The sequence below is a fragment of the Pteropus alecto genome, unplaced genomic scaffold, assembly GCF_000325575.1.
Source record: "Pteropus alecto unplaced genomic scaffold, ASM32557v1 scaffold76, whole genome shotgun sequence".
In the NCBI taxonomy this organism is placed as follows: domain Eukaryota; kingdom Metazoa; phylum Chordata; class Mammalia; order Chiroptera; family Pteropodidae; genus Pteropus; species Pteropus alecto.
Window position 1 is genome coordinate 3,766,589 of NW_006443138.1, and position 22,983 is coordinate 3,789,571.

Genomic DNA, 22,983 nt, shown 5'->3' on the forward strand with positions numbered 1-22,983 from the left:
CAAGCTTCTACAGCTGTCTCTACAGCATTGTTTTATGAAGTATGCTAGCTCACCATAATCTGGGGTGCTTTTAAAGATATAGATTTCCTTCCTCTAGGCAGGGGTTGGCAAACTTTATCCTGTGAAAGGGCCAGATAGTACATTTTTTAGGCTCTGCGAGCTAGATTATTTCTGTCACAACTACTCAGTTCTGCTATTATAGCACGAAAGCAGCCATAGATAATACATAAATGAATGAATGTGGCTGTGTTCCAATAAAACTTCATTTATAAAAACTAGTGGTAGGCCACATTTGGTCTATGGGCTGCAGTTTGCTGACCTCTGCTGTAGATCTATGGAATCTGGATCTCTGAGGATGCATTATAAACTTCGAAGACTTAGTTGTTCATCTAATAGGTATTTCTACCCTTTTCAGAACTGTGATCACTAAAACGTGGCTACTTGAACAAAAGTATAAATAGGGACATGGTTTCTTTTATGATAGAAAAATTTGCCAAGGATTTTATATCTTGTCCTTTCACATTAAAAATAATTTTTTAATTACTTGAAAGAAGCAGGGCAGGAAAAACTTACATTTGAAGTTCAATATTGAGGATAGTCGATCTCTGATAACCACAGACAGCCTGAAAGAAAAAGCTTTGGATTCTCTTATAAGTAGTTATAAGAAAAGGAAAATGTAGTTTTCTGAGCTTTTCCATGTAGTACATCCCTTCGCAGAAACCAGATTATAGTTAGAAGCTTCTATTTTCTCTGTTGATCTATGTAATAATTTTTAAGGTATGTGTACCCTTGTCAAAGATAGGCTCATTTATACTCCAAAAATGGATGTTTTAATTCAAACTTATTTGAACACTTGAATTATTAGTTTGAGTGATAAATATGAAAGTTAGCACAATGAATTTCCCCCCTTGAAAAATACATTTCTGGAGGGCCTTGTCTATGCCCAGATGTATGGATAGGCATTAGTGTGACATGCACATATGGCTAACAATTTAATTGGGACTATAAGAGGAAGCTATGTTCTTATCTAGAACATAGATTTAAAGGTAGTGTATGTAAAGATAATTGGATTTAAAGGTAGTGTATGTAAAGATAATTGTTTATATTACTGGAATTTTTTTAGAAAATATAAATAATGTTCATCTTTATTATAATAATATAACCTATATTGTAATTTGTAAATGTTTTGACTAATATTTGTTTTCTTCTGCTGAACATAGTATTGATTCAAAATTAATAATATGCTAATCTTTCCAGGAGATCATGAATGTGGCAGTTCTAATCAGAGAACACTCTCTGTTCAAGAGGCAGCTGCATATTTAAAAGTAAGCCATGAAATTAGAATTTTAATAGCTATGTTCTTAAAGTTTATATAAATCATTGCAATTTATATCAAAAGTACCATGCACGTGATTAATTGCACTGTTAAAAGCTTGAGCCTACTGTTTAGTTTGAGCAGATAGAGAAAACAGAATTACTCAACATTTTTTGTTTTAGTTTGCTTTGGAACATTCTCTATGAGAGAATGCACATTAATTTGGAAAGGAAGCAAAACAAGCAGCAGTGGCGAGAGAGAAATTGAGTTAGGTTAGTAGCATGTATGCATCTAACCATTGTCATTTATTTCAAATCTTCTGCTCGAGATTAATTTCTTCTCAGGGTACTAAGAGAACTTGCAGATGAATTTTATAAAGTAATGTAAGTAATCTAGGAAATCTTAGATGAAAGGAAATGTACTAGAAGGTTAAGATAGACACGTGTCATTCCGATCTCCAAAAAAGAAGAAAATAGATTTTGAAGACCATACTGGGGAGCTTGATGTCCAATTCTATAAAGATAATCCGTAAATATTTGAGTACTTACCAATGGAAATGCTAATCCCAGAAGCTGGCATGGGTTAATTGTGAACAAGTCATGTCATACAAACTTCATTTCCTCCTTTTTTTATTGGTGGTAAAAAACATATAACATGAGATGTACACTCGTAATAAATTTTAAGTTTATAGTACAGTATCATTAACTATATGCACATCATTGTACTTAATATCTCTAGAACTTTTCATTTTTCGTGACTAAATCTCTATACCATCACATAGCAGCTATTCGTTTTCCCCTCCTCCCAGTCCCTGGCCACTACCGTTCCACTTTCTGATTCTGTGAGTTTGACTACAGTATATACCTCATATAAATGGAATCAATGCAGTATTTGTCCTTCTGTGACTGGCTAACTTCACTTTGTTCACCTACATTGTAATAACATATGACAGGATTTCTTTTTTTAAGACTGAATACTATTCGTGTGTGCGCGTGTGTGCGCGTGTGTGCGTGTGTGTGCGTGCATGTATAAAACCACATTTTCTTTATCTGTTGATCTGTTAATGGACATTTAGGTGATGTCCACTTCTTGGCTATTGTGAATAATACTGCAGTGAACATGGGGGTGCAAATATCTCTTAGACTCTGTTTCCAATTCTTTCAGATAAATAGCCCAAAATGAGATTGCTGGATCATATTATAGTTCTATCTCTAATTCTTTTAGGACTCTCCATACTGTTGTAAAGTAGCTACACCACTTTACATTTCCACCGACAGTTTACAAGTGTTCCCTTTTCTCCACATCTTTGAAAACACTGTATTTTGATAGTGGCCATCCTAACAGGTGTAAGGTGATATCTCACCGTAGTTTTGACTTGCATTTTCCTGATGATTAGTGATGTCATGCATCTTTTCATATACCTATTGGATGTTTGTTGTCTTCTTTAGAGAAATGTCTATTGAAGTCCTTTGCCCATTTTTAAATTATGTTATTTGAGTTTTTTTGTTATTGAGTTGTAGGAATTGCTTATTTATTTTGGATATTAACCATTATCAGGTACATGGTTTACAAATATTTTTCCCATTTTGTAGGTTGCCTTTTCACTCCGTCGATTGTTTCCTTTGCTGTGCAGAAGCTCTTTAGTTTGATATAGTCTCACTTGTCTGTTTTTGCTTTTGTTGCCCGTGCTTTTGGTCTCATGTTCAGAAAATCTTTGCCAAGACCAATGTCATGAAGCTTTTCCCATGCATTTTCTTTTAGGAGTTTTATAGTTTCTTGTTGTACATTTAAGTCTTTAATCCACTTTGTGTTGATTTTTGTGTATTGTGTAATAAAAGGGTCCAATTTCATTCCTTTACGTGTGAAAATCCCAATTTTTCAACATTGTTTTTTGAAGAGACTATCCTTTTCCCATTGTGGGTTCTTAGTATTCTTGTCAAAAATCAGTTGACCATATGTGCATGAATTTCTCTGTTTTCTTCCATTGACCTATGTGCCTGTTTTTATGCCAGTATCTTACTGTTTTGATTACTGTAGCTTTGTGATATGTTTTGAAGTCAGGAAGTGTGAGGCCTCCAGTTTTTTTGTTCTTCCTCAGAATTGTTGGACCATTCTTGCATTTCAGAAATAAATCCCACTTGGTCATGGTATATGATCCTTTTAATATGCTGTTGAATATGGTTTGCTAGTATTTTGTTGAGGATATTTTGCATTTATATATGTCAAGGATATTGCTCTGTATTTCTTATGGAATCTTTGTTTGGCTTTGGTATCAGAGTAATGCTGGCTTCATAAAATGAATGTGGAGGTATTCTCTTAGATGTTTTGGAAGAATTTGAGAAGGATTAGTGTTCATTCTTTAAATGTTTGGTAGAATTCTTCAGGGAAGCCATTGAGTTCTAGACTTTTCTTTGTTGGGAGATTTTTGATGAAGGGTTCAATCTCCTTATTAGTTATAGGTTTGTTCAGACTGTCTTTGTGATTCAGTTTTGGTAGGTTATATGTTTCTAAGAATTTCTCCATTTTTTCTAGGTTATCCAATTTGTTGGTGAGTAATTGTTCATAGTAGTCTTTCTGATCCTTTATATTTCTGTGCCATCAGTCATAATATTCTCTTTCATTTCTGGTTTTATTTATTTGAGTCTTTTTTTTTAGCTAAGGGTTTGTCAATTTTGCTCATCTTTTTTTTTTTTTTTAAAGAACCAATTCTTTGTTTCATTGAATTTCTTTTATTAGTCTCTGTTTTGTTTCTATCTGCTCTAATCTTTATTATTTCCTTTTGCTAACTTTGGGCTTAGCTTTTTTTTTTTTTCTAGTTTCTTGAGGTGTAAAATTGTGTTGTTTGTTTGAGCTCTTTTCTTTTTTAATGTAGTTGTTTACCATTATAAACTTCTATCTCAGTACTGCTTTTGTTGTATCCCAGAATGTATCTCACCAGAGCCCCTTGAATCTGAATGTACCTTTTTTCTCTTAGATTTGTGAAGTTTTGGGTCATTATTTCTTCAAATATGCTTTCTCTTCCTCTTTTTCTTTTCCATTTGGGACTTACATAATGCATATATATTGGTCTGATTGATGATGTCCCTATAATTCTTTAAGCTTCTTTCACTCTTCTTCATTGGTTTTTTCTTTTTTGTTCCCTTGACTGGATAATTTCAAATGATGTGTCTTTGAGTTCTTTGACTTTTTTCTTCTGATGGATTAAATGCTGTTGAACCCATCTAGTGAAGTTTTATATTCAGTTATTATATTTTTTAGCTCCAAAATATGTTTTTTTAATGTTTTCTCTCTTAGTTGATAGTCCTGAGTTCGTTGAGTGTATTTATGACAATGATTTTGAATTTTTTTGTCAAGTAATTCATGTTCAATTTCTTAAGGGCCAGTTTCTGGAGGTTTATTTTGTTTCTTTACTTGGGCCACATTTCCTTGCTACTTTGGGTTGGGATATATGCATTCGAAAACACAACCACATCTCCACGTCTTTAGAGACTGTCTTCTTGCAGGGAAGACCTTCAACAATGAGCTCAAATAGAGGTTCTGGTGTTCTCTCAAACCTTTTCTGTGGATGCATCTTTTCTGGACTTGTGAGTTTAAATTTCCAGCCAGAAAGGTTTTACAGATTTCTTTTTTCAGGAGCCTGTAATTTTTTGCTCCCTCTGGTGTTTGTCTGCTGTACTGCAGGTTCGTTGGAGCAGCAGCAAGCTGTCCAGCTCTTTTGTTCTCAGCAACCTTCACACACCTAGATTATGTCAGGTCTTAATAGTACTCTGAGACAGGTACTACAGATACCAGTGTCTTGGTCGGCTCCCTGACAGACTGGAACATTCAGGGAGAAGCCAGGAGTTGTTTTTTTCCCACTCATTCTGCTCTGAGCCGCAGGGGTGGGAGAGTGCAATGGTGAGTGAATGTGTGCTAGTTCAAACCATTGCCTTTGTTTCTGGTGACCTCCAACTTGGTGCCCTTACCTGTCAATGCCTAGATTCAGGCAAGACTGACACCAGTCCCTCTAGTAGCCCCCTGAAAAGTCTGAACATCAGACGTGTGTTCCAGTCTTCTCTTTCACTCCTAAAGGAGAATCCAGGAATTTGGAATTTCTCCCCACTGCGAAATGATGTGTCAGGGGAAGGGGCTCTGGTGAGTGAGTGCTACAGAATTTCGTACTGGCTTCTATGCAGCCAGTTTCAGGCCTGCTTGTGATGCAGGAACCTCTTACCTGGTTTCTGGATTTATTGTTGAATTCCTGTCTCCATGGGGGAAGGAGGGTCTAGGGCTTCCTGTTCTGTTATCTTGCTGATGTCACCCCCCTCCATTTTTAAACTTTAGAATGCAGTATAGTTCTGAGGCTTCTATCAGGTGTTTGTTGATAATCTCCATTGATATGCTTGTCAAAAAAGAGAAATGTGTACTCAGATTTTAACTTTATTCATGACTTACGTGTACATAGCTGAAAGATGTTAAGACAATATAATATGATGGAGATTTGATGTGGATTCAGTTTGTACCACTTTCACGTAGAAGCTGTGTGTCTTGGTAAAGTTCCTTCACTTTTCTGTACCAGTTTTCTGAGTGAAAGTGGGACTCATTAATATCTGTCAGAGTTGTTGGGAGACTTGAGTGTATATATTAAAGTACCTAGCTCTGTGCCTGATGAGTATAGTAGCTTCCCAATAAGTTATTTCTTTTTCAATATTTCCTAACTAATTAAATCAGTGTTACCTGGAGGGAGGTTCCTAATAACATGCTGCAGAATTTGTCTCTCAACCCTCTTCTTCATTTTCAGCTTTGACCTAGATGACAAATAGCTAATAGATTGGATAGCTAAAGAATCAGGATCCAAAAAGATCTTAAATAAGAAGGAGTTATGATTATTGGACTCTATAATAAGGGATGAAAGAATTGCTAGATGGATGCATTGTGAAGTTGGGGGCAAAGCAGGGATTGGATTGAGTAGTAGGCTAAAGGGGACATAGAATAAAATATTCCAGGAGGAGGCCATCCAAGTTGGAATCTATGCAAGTGGTTCTTTATGAAATATTTGAAAGTGGTTTTACTTCTAACAGTAGGAAAAATTGATCCCAACCAGTGCTTCCTTCCTGCTTTCTCTCCCCACCGTTAAATCTCTTAGGTAATGGCACAGAAATGTGTTGGTCATAAATTCCTGCAGCAAGATTAATATACATTTCAGAAGAACCCAGAGACTCTTAAAATCTACTGAACACTTTATTTGAAGGACTAAAAGGATTGAATGGGGTTTGGGAATAGGATAAGGCTTGATCCAGTAGTTAAGCTGGAGCTGAGAAAGGCAGGGATTGGTATGTAAAGATGATTAACCTCCCTCTTTCCCCTCCCCCAACCACTTGATTGCAGTTCTGGGTTGGTAAATAGGATAAGATAAAAAGAAGGGACACAGAACCAGGAACAGAGATTAGTTCTCTCCTAAAGACTGACAGCAAAGGAGTTACTAAAAGCAAGTGGATTAACATGAGCTGAGTTGGGGAACTGCTTTATTAATGAATTCCAGTCTTAAAAAGATTTTCATATCTTTTCCCTGGAATTATTTTATGTTTCCAATTAGATTCAGAAGTTCTAATGTATATATTTATATAATGTATATATTTACAAAAGATTTTGGATCAGTCAGTTCCATTTTTTAAATAGTTAAGTGAAGTTATTTTATGTAGAAATGGCAGTATCCTTTTATAAAAGTTTAGGTGTGTGGAGTGTGGGGTGGATGTGGGGTGTGTTCCTTTTCTTTTTGGAATCCCATTTTCCGGTTTTTAAATGTTGTGAAACCTGGTATGGCTTGTCATCACCAAAGATGCAGTTTGGACTGCTACTAAAAAAGCATTAAACAGGAATTTTCCCCCCAAAATAAAGTTTTACAATCTACTTAAAAGCTTTGAAGTACTATTTAAAATAATGCTTATTTTTTCAATATAACATTAACCCATGCTTATGATTTAATTCATGTGGGAAAAAAGCATTTCAAATTCACCACCTATTGTTAACCACTTCATTTTGTTCCATTTTTTTCTCTAGTCTTATATTTTCCCCCTGGAATTAGTATAAATATTTTGCATTATAAATATGATTATAATTTTTTTAAGTTATGAGCATTTTCATTACTCAGGTTTTTGAAAACTTTTTATCACTGGATAATATTTGTTTACAGGATTGCTAATAATGTATTGGTTTGTTTTTCGGTATTATGAAAACACTTCACTGTTTGCATATAGTATTAGATTTTTCTGATCATTTCCTTAAGAAATAGTTATAGCAAGGAAATCGCTTGTTTAAAAAGCATGAACTTTTGTTATTGTTTTTTGATATATGTTGCTAAATTGTTTTCTAATTTGGAATGGCAGATTTAATACAATCTAACCAAAATTGACTTTTTATTTTATCTAAGTTCTAGCATAAATATGGAAGAACGTCACTCCAACGCTGGTATCAAACAGTTATGGTTTGTCCTGTGGTTTCACCGGCAACACAATTAAGTTTTTGCATTGAGGAGTAAATGAGTCAAAGAATGTATAGAACTCTAATAGGAATAAGCTAATTTTTCCCCCAACTTCTACGGAATTTTAAGCACAATATTAGTAAATGTTGGAGTAAAATGAGTGAATTAAGTAAGCCTTAGTAAAATTTTATTTTCTTGAATTTGATTTTTTACATTTCATTATTATTTCGCCCACTCTCGCCTTCAAAGGAAATTTAAATAAACATAAGTTAATTTAAATAATTTAACCACTGTTTTTCTAACTCTCCCACTGTTTTTCTTGAGCTTTTTATTCATCATTTTTGAGATTGAAAGCTTGTTTTGATTTGTGAAAAGTTAAGAGGTCCCTCTGGTGGAACATTTAGGAAATTCACAGCATATTTTCATGAAAAGACAGACAGATAATTTTAAGTTACATGGTGGGAGCTTTGATAACTCTCCAGTAGAATTATGTAATAAATTATGGTTCATTTCCTATGTCACTTTCAAATTCTGTTTAATTTTTAATACATATAACTAATCAATGATGGAGTCATGATTTGATCCCAGGCCTGCTTGATTCTAAGAACTATGTTCTTTCCGTTTTTCCTGGAAGTGAAAGATATAGTTCCTACAGAATCATCAAGAATTAAATCATATTCACTATTTTATTGATTTCTGTGTATCATATTCTAATTAATTTAAAAGGTAGCATCTATTTTACAGCATATATTATCTCACAATTAATCAGACTACTCACTAATTGGAAAGCCGCACAGCTGTCATTACCATGTAAATTATCCATTTTGTGAACTGTCCCTAATAGGCTTTTAATATTTGCTTTACTTCTTACTGTACCAGTGTCTTTTTTCCTTCTTTGTAATGTTTGTTGCTTTTTTAAATGAGCTGAGTCTTTTACAAAAACAGTATTATTTTTGTACTTTGAAACTGTAATCTAAGTTCACAGCATCTGACATGGGTTTTAAAATACACATTTTTGGCTAGTTATTTTGAAAGTAAGGTAAATATGGATTGGGAATCATGGAGGAGGGTGTGTATACACATGTGTTAAAATAGATTTGTTAAAAATTTGGGAAAACATGCTTTGAATTTAGAAAGATTTACATGAAGCTGTCAGCAGTATGTTGACGAAGCTATTGTCTATAAGTAAATAGTAATAAGCAATAATAATAAGAATAGACCTGCTTTGTAAATTAAAAACTTGCTTCCCTCCTGATTTTTGTCATTAGTGATTAGAAAATGGGTGTTTTTTACTAGGTGGGAATGCCTTACCTCAGTAGTTGCCAAACGATAGCCCACGGGCCTGTTTTTGTATGGCCTACTGGCTGTGGTTTTACAACATTTTTAAAAGTTGCTTTTAAAAAAAATAACAGAGACCAGAAATATAAATGGCTAGAGCTTAAAATATTTACTCTGTCCTTTTACAGAAAAAGTTGGCCTACTCCTGCCTTACTTAGAGCTTTCCAGGTGGTTACAAAAACAGAATAATAAAACACTTCTGACTCTTAAAATCGGGTAGATTCTATGTAAGCTGCAATGATAGCATGAGCTGTTTAATTAGCATAAACCAGAAAAAAATTAAACTTTGACTTCTTCAAAAATTTCATTTTATAATACTGAGATCTCTGTGTACTGTGTAGAATATGTGTGGAAGTGATGGCCTATTTAAAACTTCAACACCCTGTTCAATTTTTAATGAGGTTTTAAATAAATTATCTATTGTTTTTTGAAAATGTATACTCATAAAGGAATATTCCATGGTTCTATTGTATTATAGATGGTAAGTGGATATCAAGTGGTATTAACATAGGAAAGGAAAACAAAATGGGCAAATAACAATAGATACTCTTTTCTTACCCTTATTATTTTATAACTAGAAGTTTTAAGCCTTTTGTTCCTCCACATGCTTAGATTGTTAGAGTGGGTGTACTTGTTAATTTGAAACATTATGTACATTTTTGTGGATACTTAATAAGCACAGTCATAATATCTTCAGCCTCCTAAAATTTTTGTATTTAAAATATAGTTAGTAAACTTGGAAATTTATTTAACTATTTGAAACTTTTGTTTATAGTCTGGCTTTCAAAATTCTATATAGTAATGCAAAAATGCTATTAATATTCTGCATATTGTAGTAATACAAGCTGAAGGACTTATATACAAATACAGATAAATATAGCATATATATTTCATTGATTAAAATAATGTCTTTGAAGTGTGCTATAGTGTCTGTGTGTCAGAGGATTGAGTCTTTGAAAGGAACTCAATGAGTACAATATCTTTTTTATAAAACCTATACATTACCTGCAGGATTTTATAATTCATGCATTGGTCATTTTGAAAATATTGGTTTACTGGTTATGCAGATCTTCCAAATGTTATGCTGTACCCAAAAGTCATATTCATTAATATCACACCAGTCTCATTGCAAAGGTTTTCAAGTATTGTGAAGCTGTCAAGCTTATAGTAACAGATGCAAGTTTTTAAAAATTATACTTACCACTTGAAAGCTTGAATTTTATGATTGGTAATATGGTAAGTTTTTCTTGAGTTTATGGGCTTACTTCATTCACTTGTTGAGAAAATGTCTGGAATACAGCCAAGTCTGAATAGTTTGTTATTTGTTAATCTAAACATTGTGTTTCTTAAGAAAAAGTGGCTAATTCACTCTTATGGTGCTACTTTAAAAATAAATTATTAAAATAAAAAACAACCCAAAGATGTAAATTTAAAAAAAAACAAAAAGAGAACATAGCAAAATATTACCAGTGGTTATCTTTGGGTGGTGGCGAAGTAGTGACTTTTTTTCCTTTCATTTTTATGTAATGAATAATACATTTTTGTTATGGTATATAGTTTAAACTCTTACATAAAGTATGTTAATTATAGGACAGCTTACACATGTAGTCAAGTGAATGTGAATTATTAAGTACTGTAGTTCTTTATTTTTTTAATAGGATTTAGGTCCTGAATATGAAGATATATTTAACACTTCATTGCAGTGGATTTTTGAAAATGGAAAAGATGTTGGAATAAGGTAAAGGATTTGATTTCCACTTTGATCATTTTGTAGTATAAGAAGTGATTTTGCCTCTAAACTCTCCCTTAATTATTTTTAAATAGGTGTGTCGGTTATGGCCCTGAGGAAGAATTGAAAAATATAACTGATGTGCAGTTTTTACAGTCCACAAGACCACAGATGTCTTTCTGGTGTCGTTTTCGACGTGCTTTTATTACTGTCACTCACAGGTTATTGTTGTTATGCTTAGGTAAGTTTTTACCTAAGGATGAGAAAGAAGAAAGAAATCTAGAATTATTATGTCTATATTTCACCAAATGCAGGGCTGAGAATTTGCTTCTGTCATAATTGCTGTTATAAATTACATCCAAAAATCTTCACTAAAGTATAATAATATTGAGGTTTTTAATAGTGTCAGTATCAATCTAAGGACTTAATAAACAGTATTTGTAAAAGGAGGTGGGAATAAAATTCATATAAATGTCACAGAAAAATCAGGTATAATGCATAGATAGAAGTCTACTTTAGAAAGTAGAACAGGGAATATAGAAATTAAGCTTAGTCTTTAAATAATAAAATATTGTAAATTAAGTTCATTAAAATTATTCAGATTCCTAGATTTCATGTGACTATTTTGATTGATAATAGGAGTTTAGGAGTTTTTTTTTTTTTTCTATCCAACTTCTTTAAAAATAATTTACTTGAAAGGAACGTATGGTATGTTTACATTCTTGTGAGACTCATTTTTCTAGTAGTTTAATGCTGCAAAGGAAAAAAGTGTGTGAAACATAGTTATGTTATTTTGTTTTAAAAAATTAATAGAATTTAAGTATTCAGTTGTCAACATAATAGAAGAAATGGTTTTTCTAGTATGATTAAGTGAAACTCCAGATTATGTTTAATATTACATTTTTCTATATAGTTTTAATTATATGGCTAATTCAGCCCACTGTCTTAAAGGCTCATTCCATTATCCCATTGAGGCAGTTAAAATAATCACTATAGAAACTGATAAGTTTTTTTGTTTGCTTTGTAATGCCATTGACCACAATTTTTAAAATACAAAAAAATATAAATATTGCAGGTGTAGTGATGGTTTGTGTTGTTCTACGTTACATGAAATATCGCTGGACAAAAGAAGAAGAAGAAACAAGGCAGATGTATGATATGGTGGTAAAAATTATAGGTATGATATTTGTAAAAATCTAAACTATTTCTAGAATAGTTATTATGTGATGAACTACAACATGATATCCAGCGATCAATTCATTTGTAAATTCGTTTGACTTATTTTCAGATGTTTTACGAAGTCATAATGAAGCTTGCCAGGAAAATAAAGATTTACAACCTTACATGCCTATTCCACATGTGCGAGATTCCTTAATACAGCCTCATGAAAGGTATGTTCAAAGCATTGTGAATTGAAATAAATCAGAATGTTGTTGTTTTCTGTAGTTGTGAAAATTATATTGAGAGTTGTGACCTTTCTCAACTAGACCTGCTTTACTGTACAGGCTTTTTGTGAGTACTTTAAATTCTCCTTTCTTTCTAAATTCTCTTACCGTCCTGATTTTGAGTGGCAAATAGACAACTGGATTTCTAAATCATTCTCATTCCTGTGCATTTTTGATTCTTTGTTGTCAATCTCTACCTTATTTCCTTAATTTCATTTTCATAAAGAGGCAGACAACAGTCAGTGATGTTTTACTAGTAATGTTTTTAAAATATTTTGTTAAAGTTTTTTAAATAAAAGAACTAAGTCATAACTTCTTAAAAATAAAAGATGATGACATATGCTAAAGCAGCATTCTTAACCCTAGCAACATATCAGGATCACCAGTGAAGGTTTTGGGGGGAAAAAAAGTACTGATGCTTAAGCTCCACCTCTGGAGTTTTTCGAAAACTCGGTAAGCAGTGATTAGAAGAGCCAGAGTTAACACTAACCACAATCTTCATATACTAATATTTGAATAAGATTACAAGCCATGATTATAGATTTGTTGTTTTGTTCACATAATAGGAAAAAAATGAAGAAAGTCTGGGATAGAGCTGTCGACTTCCTTGCTGCTAACGAATCTAGAGTTCGCACAGAAACACGAAGAATAGGCGGTGCAGATTTTCTAGTTTGGCGCTGGATCCAGCCTTCTGCATCCTGTGACAAAATATTAGTAATACCTTCTAAAGTATGGCAAGGTCAAGGTATGCATTTTTAAACAACAAAAAATACAAGCATAAAATTTTCTTTAATATTTTTTAATTACAGCAGTCTTAATGTTTAAAGTAAAATAGTACAATTGAAAGATATATCACAGCAAAGCTCCTCTTCCATTTTCGTCCCATAGAAGTAATCAGTTTTAGCCTCATAAAAATGTTTCCACTTCTGGCTAGTATAAACTTAAATAGTTTGTCTTCAATAGAATATCGTATACATTACTTTGATTTTTTTCTTTTTTCATTTAACAAAGCAACTTAGTTATTATAGATTTAACTGCATTCTTTTTCCTTAATTTTTTATGCAAATAAGACACGTATAACTTATATTTCACATATATGTATGTGTATATGTAAAACATATATAAATATAAATGGAATCATAACTTTTAACTGCTCTTTTTTCCAATTTTTACCTGCCTGCCTTTCTTATTAAGACCATTTCACCTGCATAATCCCCCATGTCAAGTAGCTTTTGATGGGCATCTATATTTTTTAAAATGCTAGCATAGTTGCAAAAACATATATAAGTATATAGGAGGGTTTGGTGATTGGTTGCTTTATGTACCCAAACATCTATTAATGATAACTGTTAAATTCACTCGAATTTTTTGTAAGTTGCAACTAATAATTAGTTGCAAAATGAAATTTCATGCTTAGTTTAATTTACATTTCAGGACTAGTAGAGTAGCGAGTTCAGTTTCTTTTAACCTTCTTGTCCGATAAAAGCATATTTATCAATGTTTGCTAAACAAAGCATTTATGGGAAAGATAAATAAATTATTTTGAAATTGCAATAAAATGAAGTCCAATCGCTCCCTTTTTTCTCTAATTTTCACTTTCAAAGAGCTTGAATAATAAGCTTATATAATTATGGCATAAATATGAAGCTTTGATGTTGCCAGATGACACTAAACAATAAACTATTTGCTTTAAAGGGTGCATGCAAAAGGGCCCTATGAAACTAGAACCAGAGAATTCAAAGCCAGTCAGATCTGATTACCATAGTGCCTGATTATAATGGGCGTGGCGTCTTAGCCTGATTTCTTCATAGAGCTAGCAGTTGGTACTAGTGTGTGCATTTGAATAAAGTTCTAGAAACGGACATTAATTTTTTATATGAATTTATTCTATCATTATAGTTCATCTTATTTTTTAAATGTGAGATTCTCTAGATGAATATAAAGATAATTTCTTGACCTAGATAATAATCTGTGTTCTTTTCCCAAATTGGTAGTGATCTTATTTACTTTAAATGTGTTAAATTGGATGTTCTATAAACTCTAGGATTTAAAACCTCTGATTGTTATTTTTACTTTGTTATTTTCTTTAAATTGGAAAAGACTGTGCAAATGTGATAAGAGACAACTTAATATCAGTTATAGTTGTGGTAATTAATACTCAACATGAATTGATATAATATTTTTAAACTGTCCTGCCACGATTTTATATTAATGTTTCATCAAGGTTCTGGTGTAGTAAATGTTTATAAATTATATGCCAAGTACTGAGCTATCTTATTAGAATATTTCTAAGTAGGCCATGTAAACAATTGTGAATTTAATCTCCTTTTACTGGACAGTCTTTGATAACAGTTACAGTTATTAGGGGTTCCTGAACCTAGAAAGGAATGAAAATAAAGCAAGACACCTATTACTTAGCAAATTAAAAAAAGTATAATGGTTGAGGTAATTTTATCCTTAGGCAGGAAATCCTAAGGTAGAACCTAGTACCTGTTTGTTAGAAGTATACCAATTCAGTTTTAGAATGGTCGTGATGATAAAAGTATGTAGACTCGTAGCAAGAGAGATTTGAGTTCTTTTAAGGATTTCATCATAATCAGAATTTGTTACAGGAGGCTAATAAGTTGTTGGAATAGTCTTTAATGATAGTCGTACATCTTTTACCTCATTTAAGATCACCTAGTTCTAAATAGAGAGAATTTAATTTTAATATTACTTATATGTTTCTTAAATGACTCTGACCTAGTATCAAAATATTGATACATAGAATAAGTTTTGCTTTAATTTAAGTATATCTGTACACAAATGTGCTATATAAATATGACTATATACTGAGGGTTTTTGGTGTTATAATGTAAAAAGATAGCTTAACTTATTAAAAAGCTTAATATTTGTTTTTATAAATGCAGTGTTTTAATTAAAAAGTACATGGCCAGAAAGTTGGTAATTATATCAGTCTTTTGAATTCACTATAAGCTGTTGTCATTTAATACTATTTTACCCAAGTAATTGTTATAAATAATCTTCCTTATTAAATTTTTAGTACAATTTCTAAAAGATAGTTAGTTATATATAAACTAGATGATTATATAATGTTAGTTTTTCTAATTGTATTTTAAAGCACCAGTTAAAAATCAAACAGTACCTGCTGGGGAGCCAGAGAATTATTTATGCTTCTGGCAGATGTAGTGTTTGGAATTAACCACATTCATTTGAAGCATCCAAAGGTAGTTTCTGAGGTATTTGAAATGTATCATTCACTAACTTCTGTATCTCTGCTTATTCCAGGAGGTGATTACAGTTTAGTTAGGGAGACAAAGCATATATTTTAAAAATCACTTTGGGACTACTTTCTGACTAGAATTGGGCAGGAATAGTTTCTCCCTTATCTATTATTTTGTGGAAACTTGGGTCTGGACTAGAGTAGGGTGATATGAATCCTTCTATTTTCTTTGGTTCATCGCCTCCTAGTTCAGGCCAGAATTGGAATTTGGAGGAAGTCACAGTGCTTGCAACTAAAAGGTCATCTAAGAACAGAACCTATACACTGTTAGAGAAGTCTAGAAGGTACTAACGATTCACAGACATTATTGATCTGGGGTTTGGCAAAGATTTTTCATGTCCAGTGACCATTCTTTCTTTTATCAGGCACTATTTGGGGATATCACACCCCAGGTATTTCTTATCACTAGTTACTTTTGAAATCTCTAATTGTTATATCCTAGTCTTTAAATCATAAACTCATCCTTTCAACTTTCCTGCTTTATGTACCTGTGTTTTTTTTAAACTCCCCAAAATTTCAATTCTTTGATGCCTCCACTTTCTCCAGTTCTTCAGCCTTCCTCTTATTTTCACTTCTTTTCCTATCCATCTTAGTTTCCATGATTTATCTTTCCAATCACTCCCCTTGCTGGTTCTCTTGGGTCATTACCTATCCTTCATCTTACCCTAGTAAATTTCAACCAAGGATAAAAACATTTTATCTTTGTCTGTCTATGTGCAAATTGGCTGAACACAACAGGAGAAAAGTCATGCAACTTGGTTAACTGGCACTTTCACAGTTAACATCATTTAGGCCCTCAGCACTATCAGACTTTCATGTTCTCACCATATTTTACTAGTCACTTCATTTTTCTGTCCTACTCAATAGCAGTTTTAGATTTCTCCTCTTTTCAAACCTTTGCCCTTCTCTCTCTCTTCATTCTCAGATGATGACTCAAATAGAAACAGTGAGATTGCACCTGTCTCAAATTTCCACCACAAAATCCCTAAAACTACCACAATCCATGCTCATCCTTATCATCTATTGCACTTGAGAAGCTGTCTCATTTAACAAAGACCCCCAAGCCCTTCTCTCTAGTCTTGTTAAGTATCTTCCCTTACTAGGTTTTAAATCCCTGCCTCTACTGCATCTTTTCATCATCACTTAAACATGCTGTAGCCTCTCAGCTTTAAAACAGTGATGAACTCTGCACTGTCCTGTAGCTATCACCCTGTGTCGCTACCCATATACAACCCAATGGCGTTAAACATTTACTGTACTCACTGTCTTTACTTTGTCACCCCTCATGTATTCTTCAGCTGACTCCAATCTGTTCTTATTCTCATCATTCCAAGGAAACAGCTCTCAAACTTTCATATTGCTAAATCCAGTGGACATTTTTCTTTTCTGTCCTTATTTTACTTAACACTGTTAGCAAATTGAGCCTGCCTAGAAACTTTCTTTGTTTGGCTTTGGGGATGCCACTTTCTTCTGGTTTTCCTCCTACCTCTGACTATTTCTTCAATATTTTTTTCTAGATTTTCTGTTTTTCTTGGACCTCAGGTGTTGGAGTTTCTCAAGGCTTTTTTTTTCTTATTTTTCCTGTCTTCTGGATGATCTCATACTGCAACTTCATTTACCACATATATATTGATAACTCCCAAATTTATATCTTGAACTAAGTCTTGTGTTCCAGTTTTCAGATTCTTATATCCAGCTATGTACTTATCTTCTCTTCAAGGAAATGGGCACCACAAATTCAACATATGCATGAACTCAGTGTCTTCTCTCCCCAAACTTACCTCTTCTCCAGTGTTCCTGTCTAATTAATGATACTTCTCCTTAGTTCTGCCATAAATCTGGGAGTCATTCATATTCTCTCTCTTACCCGCCCCTGCCCCTGTGCAGTCTTTAAATGAGTCACATCAGATCTACTCCAAAATATATACTAATTCTATCCACCTATTTCCATCTGTGTTGTTGGCCTATCTTAACTACATTGCTATCATTTCCCTCTTAGACAACTATAGTAACCTAACTGGTTTCCTTGCATTCACTTTTATTTCCACCTGATTGATTCTCCACATGACAGTCTATTTTTAAAATTTGTAATTTTAAGACAGATCTCATGATATTATTTCTTTCCTTAAACTGTTTGTGTGGCTTTCAGGTGCTCTTATGGTAATGTCTGACTACTTTAATGTGGCCTACATGGACCTGAATAATCTGATATCTCGCTCTTCAGGTTTATCTTTCTATCGTTGTCACTCTAGTCACAGTGGCTATCTAGAATAGACCAAGCTCCTTCTTGACTCAGGGGTTATGTACAAGCTATCACCTTTGCTTGAAATGTCCTTTATACCTCTCTTTATTCTGTCTATTTTTACTTATTCTTTAGGTCTCAGCATAAATCATATTTCCTTGGTAAAGTGTTTTCTGATAGTCCCAGATTTAAGCTTAAGTTACTTTGACAGCTTTCTACACTCTACTTTCTTAGAATTTACCACAATTACAATTTCTTAGGTGATACCGTCTCCCCTCCTAAACTGTTAACTCTGTGAGACCAGTGATCCTGTCTGTCTTACTCACCTTCATAGTCAGGGGTCTGGCTCATAGTAAAAGTATGCAGTGAATATTTTTTGAATGAACTAAATGATTGAATACATTTTCAACAAAATGGAATAGTGGCAAATAGTAAAATTAATTTTTTTTTATAGCATTTCATTTAGATAGAAGAAATTCACCACCAAATAGTTTGACACCATGTCTAAAGATTCGAAATATGTTTGATCCAGTTATGTAAGTATTATGATCAGAGGTACATGTAATTTTTATATGGAATATTGGGCTGAAAAGTGCATGATATTCTTAAAATACTATGTCTGTAATTGAATAATCTCTGTTATTTCTGAATCTCTAACTATGGAAGGTTATGTTTTTCTCTCTTCTTCTCTTTTTTTTATATTCCAAGCAAAGGTTTGGCCAAAAGACACAGATGTATAATGATTTGTAAAACTTTTATAAATCTCTGTATTCACTGTGGATCCCCATAGCAGATAAATGCTTGAGTCAAATTAATGACACATGTGACAAACAGTAGCCTTTATTAAATGTGTAAGTTATGTCTGCCAGCATTCTTTACCTAAGCAGGCAATAAGAGAAAAATATTTGCTATTTTTGAATTTCCATTCTCTTATTGAAAAAATTCTCTACAGTGATGTATACACTTTCTTTTCTACAAGCCATGTCTATTTGTCTATGTAATATTTGAGAAACTTTTCTGTCTATATAACTATAGCAGCACATGCATCCAGAGAATAGCAGTCTAATGTTATTGCCTTAGAATCCATAGTATTTCACATATAAGCTTTAATAATCTTTAGAATTTGCTTCCTAGAGGCGCCTGCTTTGCTTATCTGTCCAATGATAAAAAGATTCTTCTGTTTTTCAAAAAAATCTTCACAGTGGAAATTGTTTACTAATGAGATACCTATAAGTTCCATCTAATGACTCATTTATTTCAAGAAATAGTTGATATGATGAGATTCCAAATAAGTAACAGCAAAATCAAATATATAGAGAAGCACTTTCAGTATATACACACACAGCCTTTGTTTTGCAGAAATAGAAACAGCAAGGTGATAATTCCTTTATTGGGAATCTTACCTCATACCTTAGGTATTAGGAAATCAATGCCAGTCCAGTATTTTATTTCCTAAGATGAATATTTACCATTAAAATGGAGCTGCTTTCCCCTCTGTCCCACGGTCAATATATCTCATAAGTAAGAAATGTTTATTACTGTAACAGGAAATTGTAAAGCTCTCTTAATAATGAGATGACTGTGCAAAATGTTTGTCCTGTATCACCCTTTCATTCTTATGGAAAAGAGGAGCTCAGAATACACCACAGCAGGCCCTATAATAACATTTCATTCAATATTATTTCATTATAACATTGACGGTACATGTAGGAATTTAACTCCTGTTTATGTCAGTTAGCCTCTGATAAAATTAGTTTTCCTATACATTATTTCACCTAAAGTCACAGAACCTATTGATGATATTAAATGAAGACTTACTCTATTTACTAAGAATTTTCTTTAAGTTTAGGGATTTGAAAAAGTTAAAATAATATTCAACTTTTATCAGTTCACTACAACTCGTTAAAGTGCTAATTAGTATAGAAAAGAAGAAATGACTGTAGGTACATAGAATTTTAAGCATAAAAATGACAGCACATTTGTTCTGCTATGGTAGGCTAATCCTACATTGCCTGAGCTCTGCGATTTCTTATACTGGAAAGTGAGAGAAGGGCTGCGACTTCTGAATGCTAATAATCTACCTACTGCTAGTAACAAGCATTTATTTACTACTGCCTTTAACAATATGTAGTTTTTAAACTATCCCAATTCTAGTAGGATATATACGTTGTAAGAGACAATAAAGACTTCTTACTGAATAGGAACATGGTTGTTGATTTTTGTTTTCATTAATTTTTAGGGAAATAGGGGATCAGTGGCATTTGGCAATTCAAGAAGCAATTTTAGAAAAATGCAATGATAATGATGGCATTGTTCATATTGCAGTAGACAAAAATTCACGTGAGGTAAAGTAACTTTTACTCTTGAATTCTATGTTTCGGATTTGTTGCTATTAAACTAAGACTATTCTTTTTTTTTCCTTTTTATTAATATCATAGGGCTGTGTATATGTTAAATGTCTGTCTCCAGAATATGCTGGAAAAGCTTTTAAGGCATTGCATGGCTCTTGGTTTGATGGTAAGCAATTTCAATATTATAAATATTTTGAAAAGATATATTATAGCTTACTATTTAAACCATACCAGATTTTAAAGAATTTTAGGTTAGCATTTTTAGAGTAATGATTTGAGATTATTTTATATGCATTTTGTGTTCATATTTTTTACCACAATTTTCTATAAATATTAAGTGCATTTTTACAGATCTTAAATATTATTTTTATCTTACAACAGGGAAATTGGTTACAGTAAAATATTTACGACTAGATAGATATCACCATCGCTTTCCCCAAGCTCTTACTTGCAACACTCCCTTGAAGCCATCAAATAAACATATGAACTCTATGTCTCATCTTCGTCTTCGGACTGGCATACCCAATTCTCAAGGAGGTTCCTGAAAAGACTTTCTTCCACTCCTAGAACTGTTATTTACAATAGGAAAATTCCTGTTTGGCTTCCTGTTTTCCTTTTTAAATGCTTTTTGTATGTAACATTTTTATTGAATACAGCTCTGTTCGAACGTTCCAGAAATCTTAAGGTTCCAAAGGGACTTAGCAGTGAGGCAGCAACGCCGAGTAGATAAATAGTTGTTTCATTCAGGTTTTGGAGCTCAGCTAAGTCAGTGCATTTGAAGTTTTGCATGAGGAACATTGACTTTATTAAGCATTTTCAAGATGTGGTGGTTGTATTTTTGCACCAAGAAGTGTTTTGATAACCACACAAAAGCATGGTGAAGAGGCTTCTTGTATTTCCATAATTTCCTGTGAACTAATGTTGTGAATTTTTGTATACAGTCACCTGCATATTTCCTTACAGGCTAATGTGGTAAAACAGTTCGTTTCCCAATTTAACCTTAGGTTTTTATTGCTTGTAAGAGATTTATTTGTTACAGCTGGAATATGGGAAAACTAATTTGGGTTTAAGGGTTACATATAAGTGGATGTATATGTACTTAAACTGGCTTATGTATATATGTATAAATGCTGGTGGTGGCGAAAGTAGTCTTGTTTTGTGAGGATGTCTGCATTAAAGCAGTAAAATAAGCTTCCTATTTTATTCATAATCTAATGTGTATATATATGTATGTGTATATATGTGTGTATGTATATATATGTATGTATATATAGGCATATATACATACATATATGTATACATATGACTGTATTATCACATAGATCAAACAGCCGAACACCTGGAAGTATTAGCTACAAGTTTCAAATACCTTTTATAGGTTTTATATAAAAATGTCAAGTATGATTTTGTGTGAAAGTTTCGATACCAGTTGTAATGGATTCAAATTTATGTGAGCAATAAAGAAGCAATTGGCAGATACTGGGAAAGTATTTTGTGAAAAGCTGTATTTATTATAAATACTAGGGCTATGATATAGTACCATTGGGATTAAGTCATTTCCCAATCTATTTATAATTTAATGAAATGTTAGCTCCCCTGTTATATGTCAAGTTTAAAGCAGGGCACATGGTTTCAGCAAAATGCGTATTTGAAAAATTATATTTACAATTTTAGGTCATGAAAGTTTGCAGTATAGTAGAGTGACCGTTGCTTTGTGCCTCGGTATTTACTTTGTTTCAGTAAAGTTACTTTATTACTGTTTATGATTTCAGATTAAAATAGTTGTGGAGCAAAGTTTACTTGTAACAACTGGCTTTTTAAAAGATAACCTGTTGATATATCATTGTCAGTCTAAATGAATATGTGAAACAGCTGGAATTGTACCAATTTTGATTTTGTTTAAAGCTCAATTTCCTTTTTGGTTTTTATTGTATATGTGTTGGGTTTGCCGCATGAACTTGCACAGATAATGCACGTTTTCTGGTTAAGTAAACATGATGCACACTGTTCTGTAACAGAAAACCCTATTGTGCCTTACCTATGTGCTTTTGTGGGCACCATGTTTATGAAGAATAAAAAATGATTTGTTATCTGAAGAGAATAAATTTTAAATTCTCAGTTTATGTCTCAGATGCTAAAGTGTGAAAATATAAATATATATATAATATATAAATAACCATCTTTCTGTATTTTATGTGCATCATAGTGATTTATCTGAGCTTAGTGACCCCATCTTGTGACCTGTTGCAAGAGTGAATGTAAAAAATAGTTGTGGCATTTTAAAAGGTCGCCTTTTGATGCAGATGCATCTTTATCTTGCTTCTAAAACATATTTCATGTAAACATTGTACATTTATTATTGTAATATATACTATTATGCAGCTTATTTTACCTGAAACTGTTAAGCTGACCAATATCCCTCCCTGCAAGACAGATGGGAATGTGTATAATATCAGATATTTGAGAAGTTCTGAAGTTTGATGTAATCTGTTACTTGTCCTGTTACAAAAAGGAAAAATTAAAAATTTATTAGGTTTTTTTTAATGCATCTTGGCTTTTAAAAAAACTTTTTAAGTGCCTTGTGTCTTTATTTTTTTAATCAGTGAAAATAGGTGCCTTTATTTAGAATCTTTTCGGGGACCTCTAAATATATGTATGTTTATAAAGATGGATAAAGACCCTAAAGTTAATTTTAGCCATCAATTCCTCATCATCTTACTTATCTTTATGAAAATGTCTTTGTCTAACTCTCAAGTATTTGGGTCAAAGTGGGGCAAGAATGTAATTTCAGCAGCATCACTAAAACATTAGTTTAGCTAC

General features: G+C 32.7%; 1 protein-coding gene across 1 annotated transcript in view; it reads left to right on the forward strand.

Annotated features, from left to right (window-relative positions):
* The window catches only part of LEMD3 (LEM domain containing 3), a 59,833-nt gene extending 37,122 nt beyond the window's left edge, over positions 1–22,711 (forward strand). The window contains exons 4-13 of the mRNA XM_015598517.2: positions 1,258–1,325; positions 10,772–10,851; positions 10,938–11,083; positions 11,918–12,019; positions 12,131–12,233; positions 12,854–13,032; positions 18,267–18,348; positions 20,052–20,157; positions 20,251–20,329; positions 20,545–22,711. Coding sequence (XP_015454003.1) covers positions 1,258–1,325; positions 10,772–10,851; positions 10,938–11,083; positions 11,918–12,019; positions 12,131–12,233; positions 12,854–13,032; positions 18,267–18,348; positions 20,052–20,157; positions 20,251–20,329; positions 20,545–20,708 — 1,109 coding nt within the window. The 3' untranslated portion in view covers positions 20,709–22,711. The remainder of the gene's footprint in view (positions 1–1,257; positions 1,326–10,771; positions 10,852–10,937; positions 11,084–11,917; positions 12,020–12,130; positions 12,234–12,853; positions 13,033–18,266; positions 18,349–20,051; positions 20,158–20,250; positions 20,330–20,544) is intronic.
* Positions 22,712–22,983: the final 272 nt, after the last annotated feature.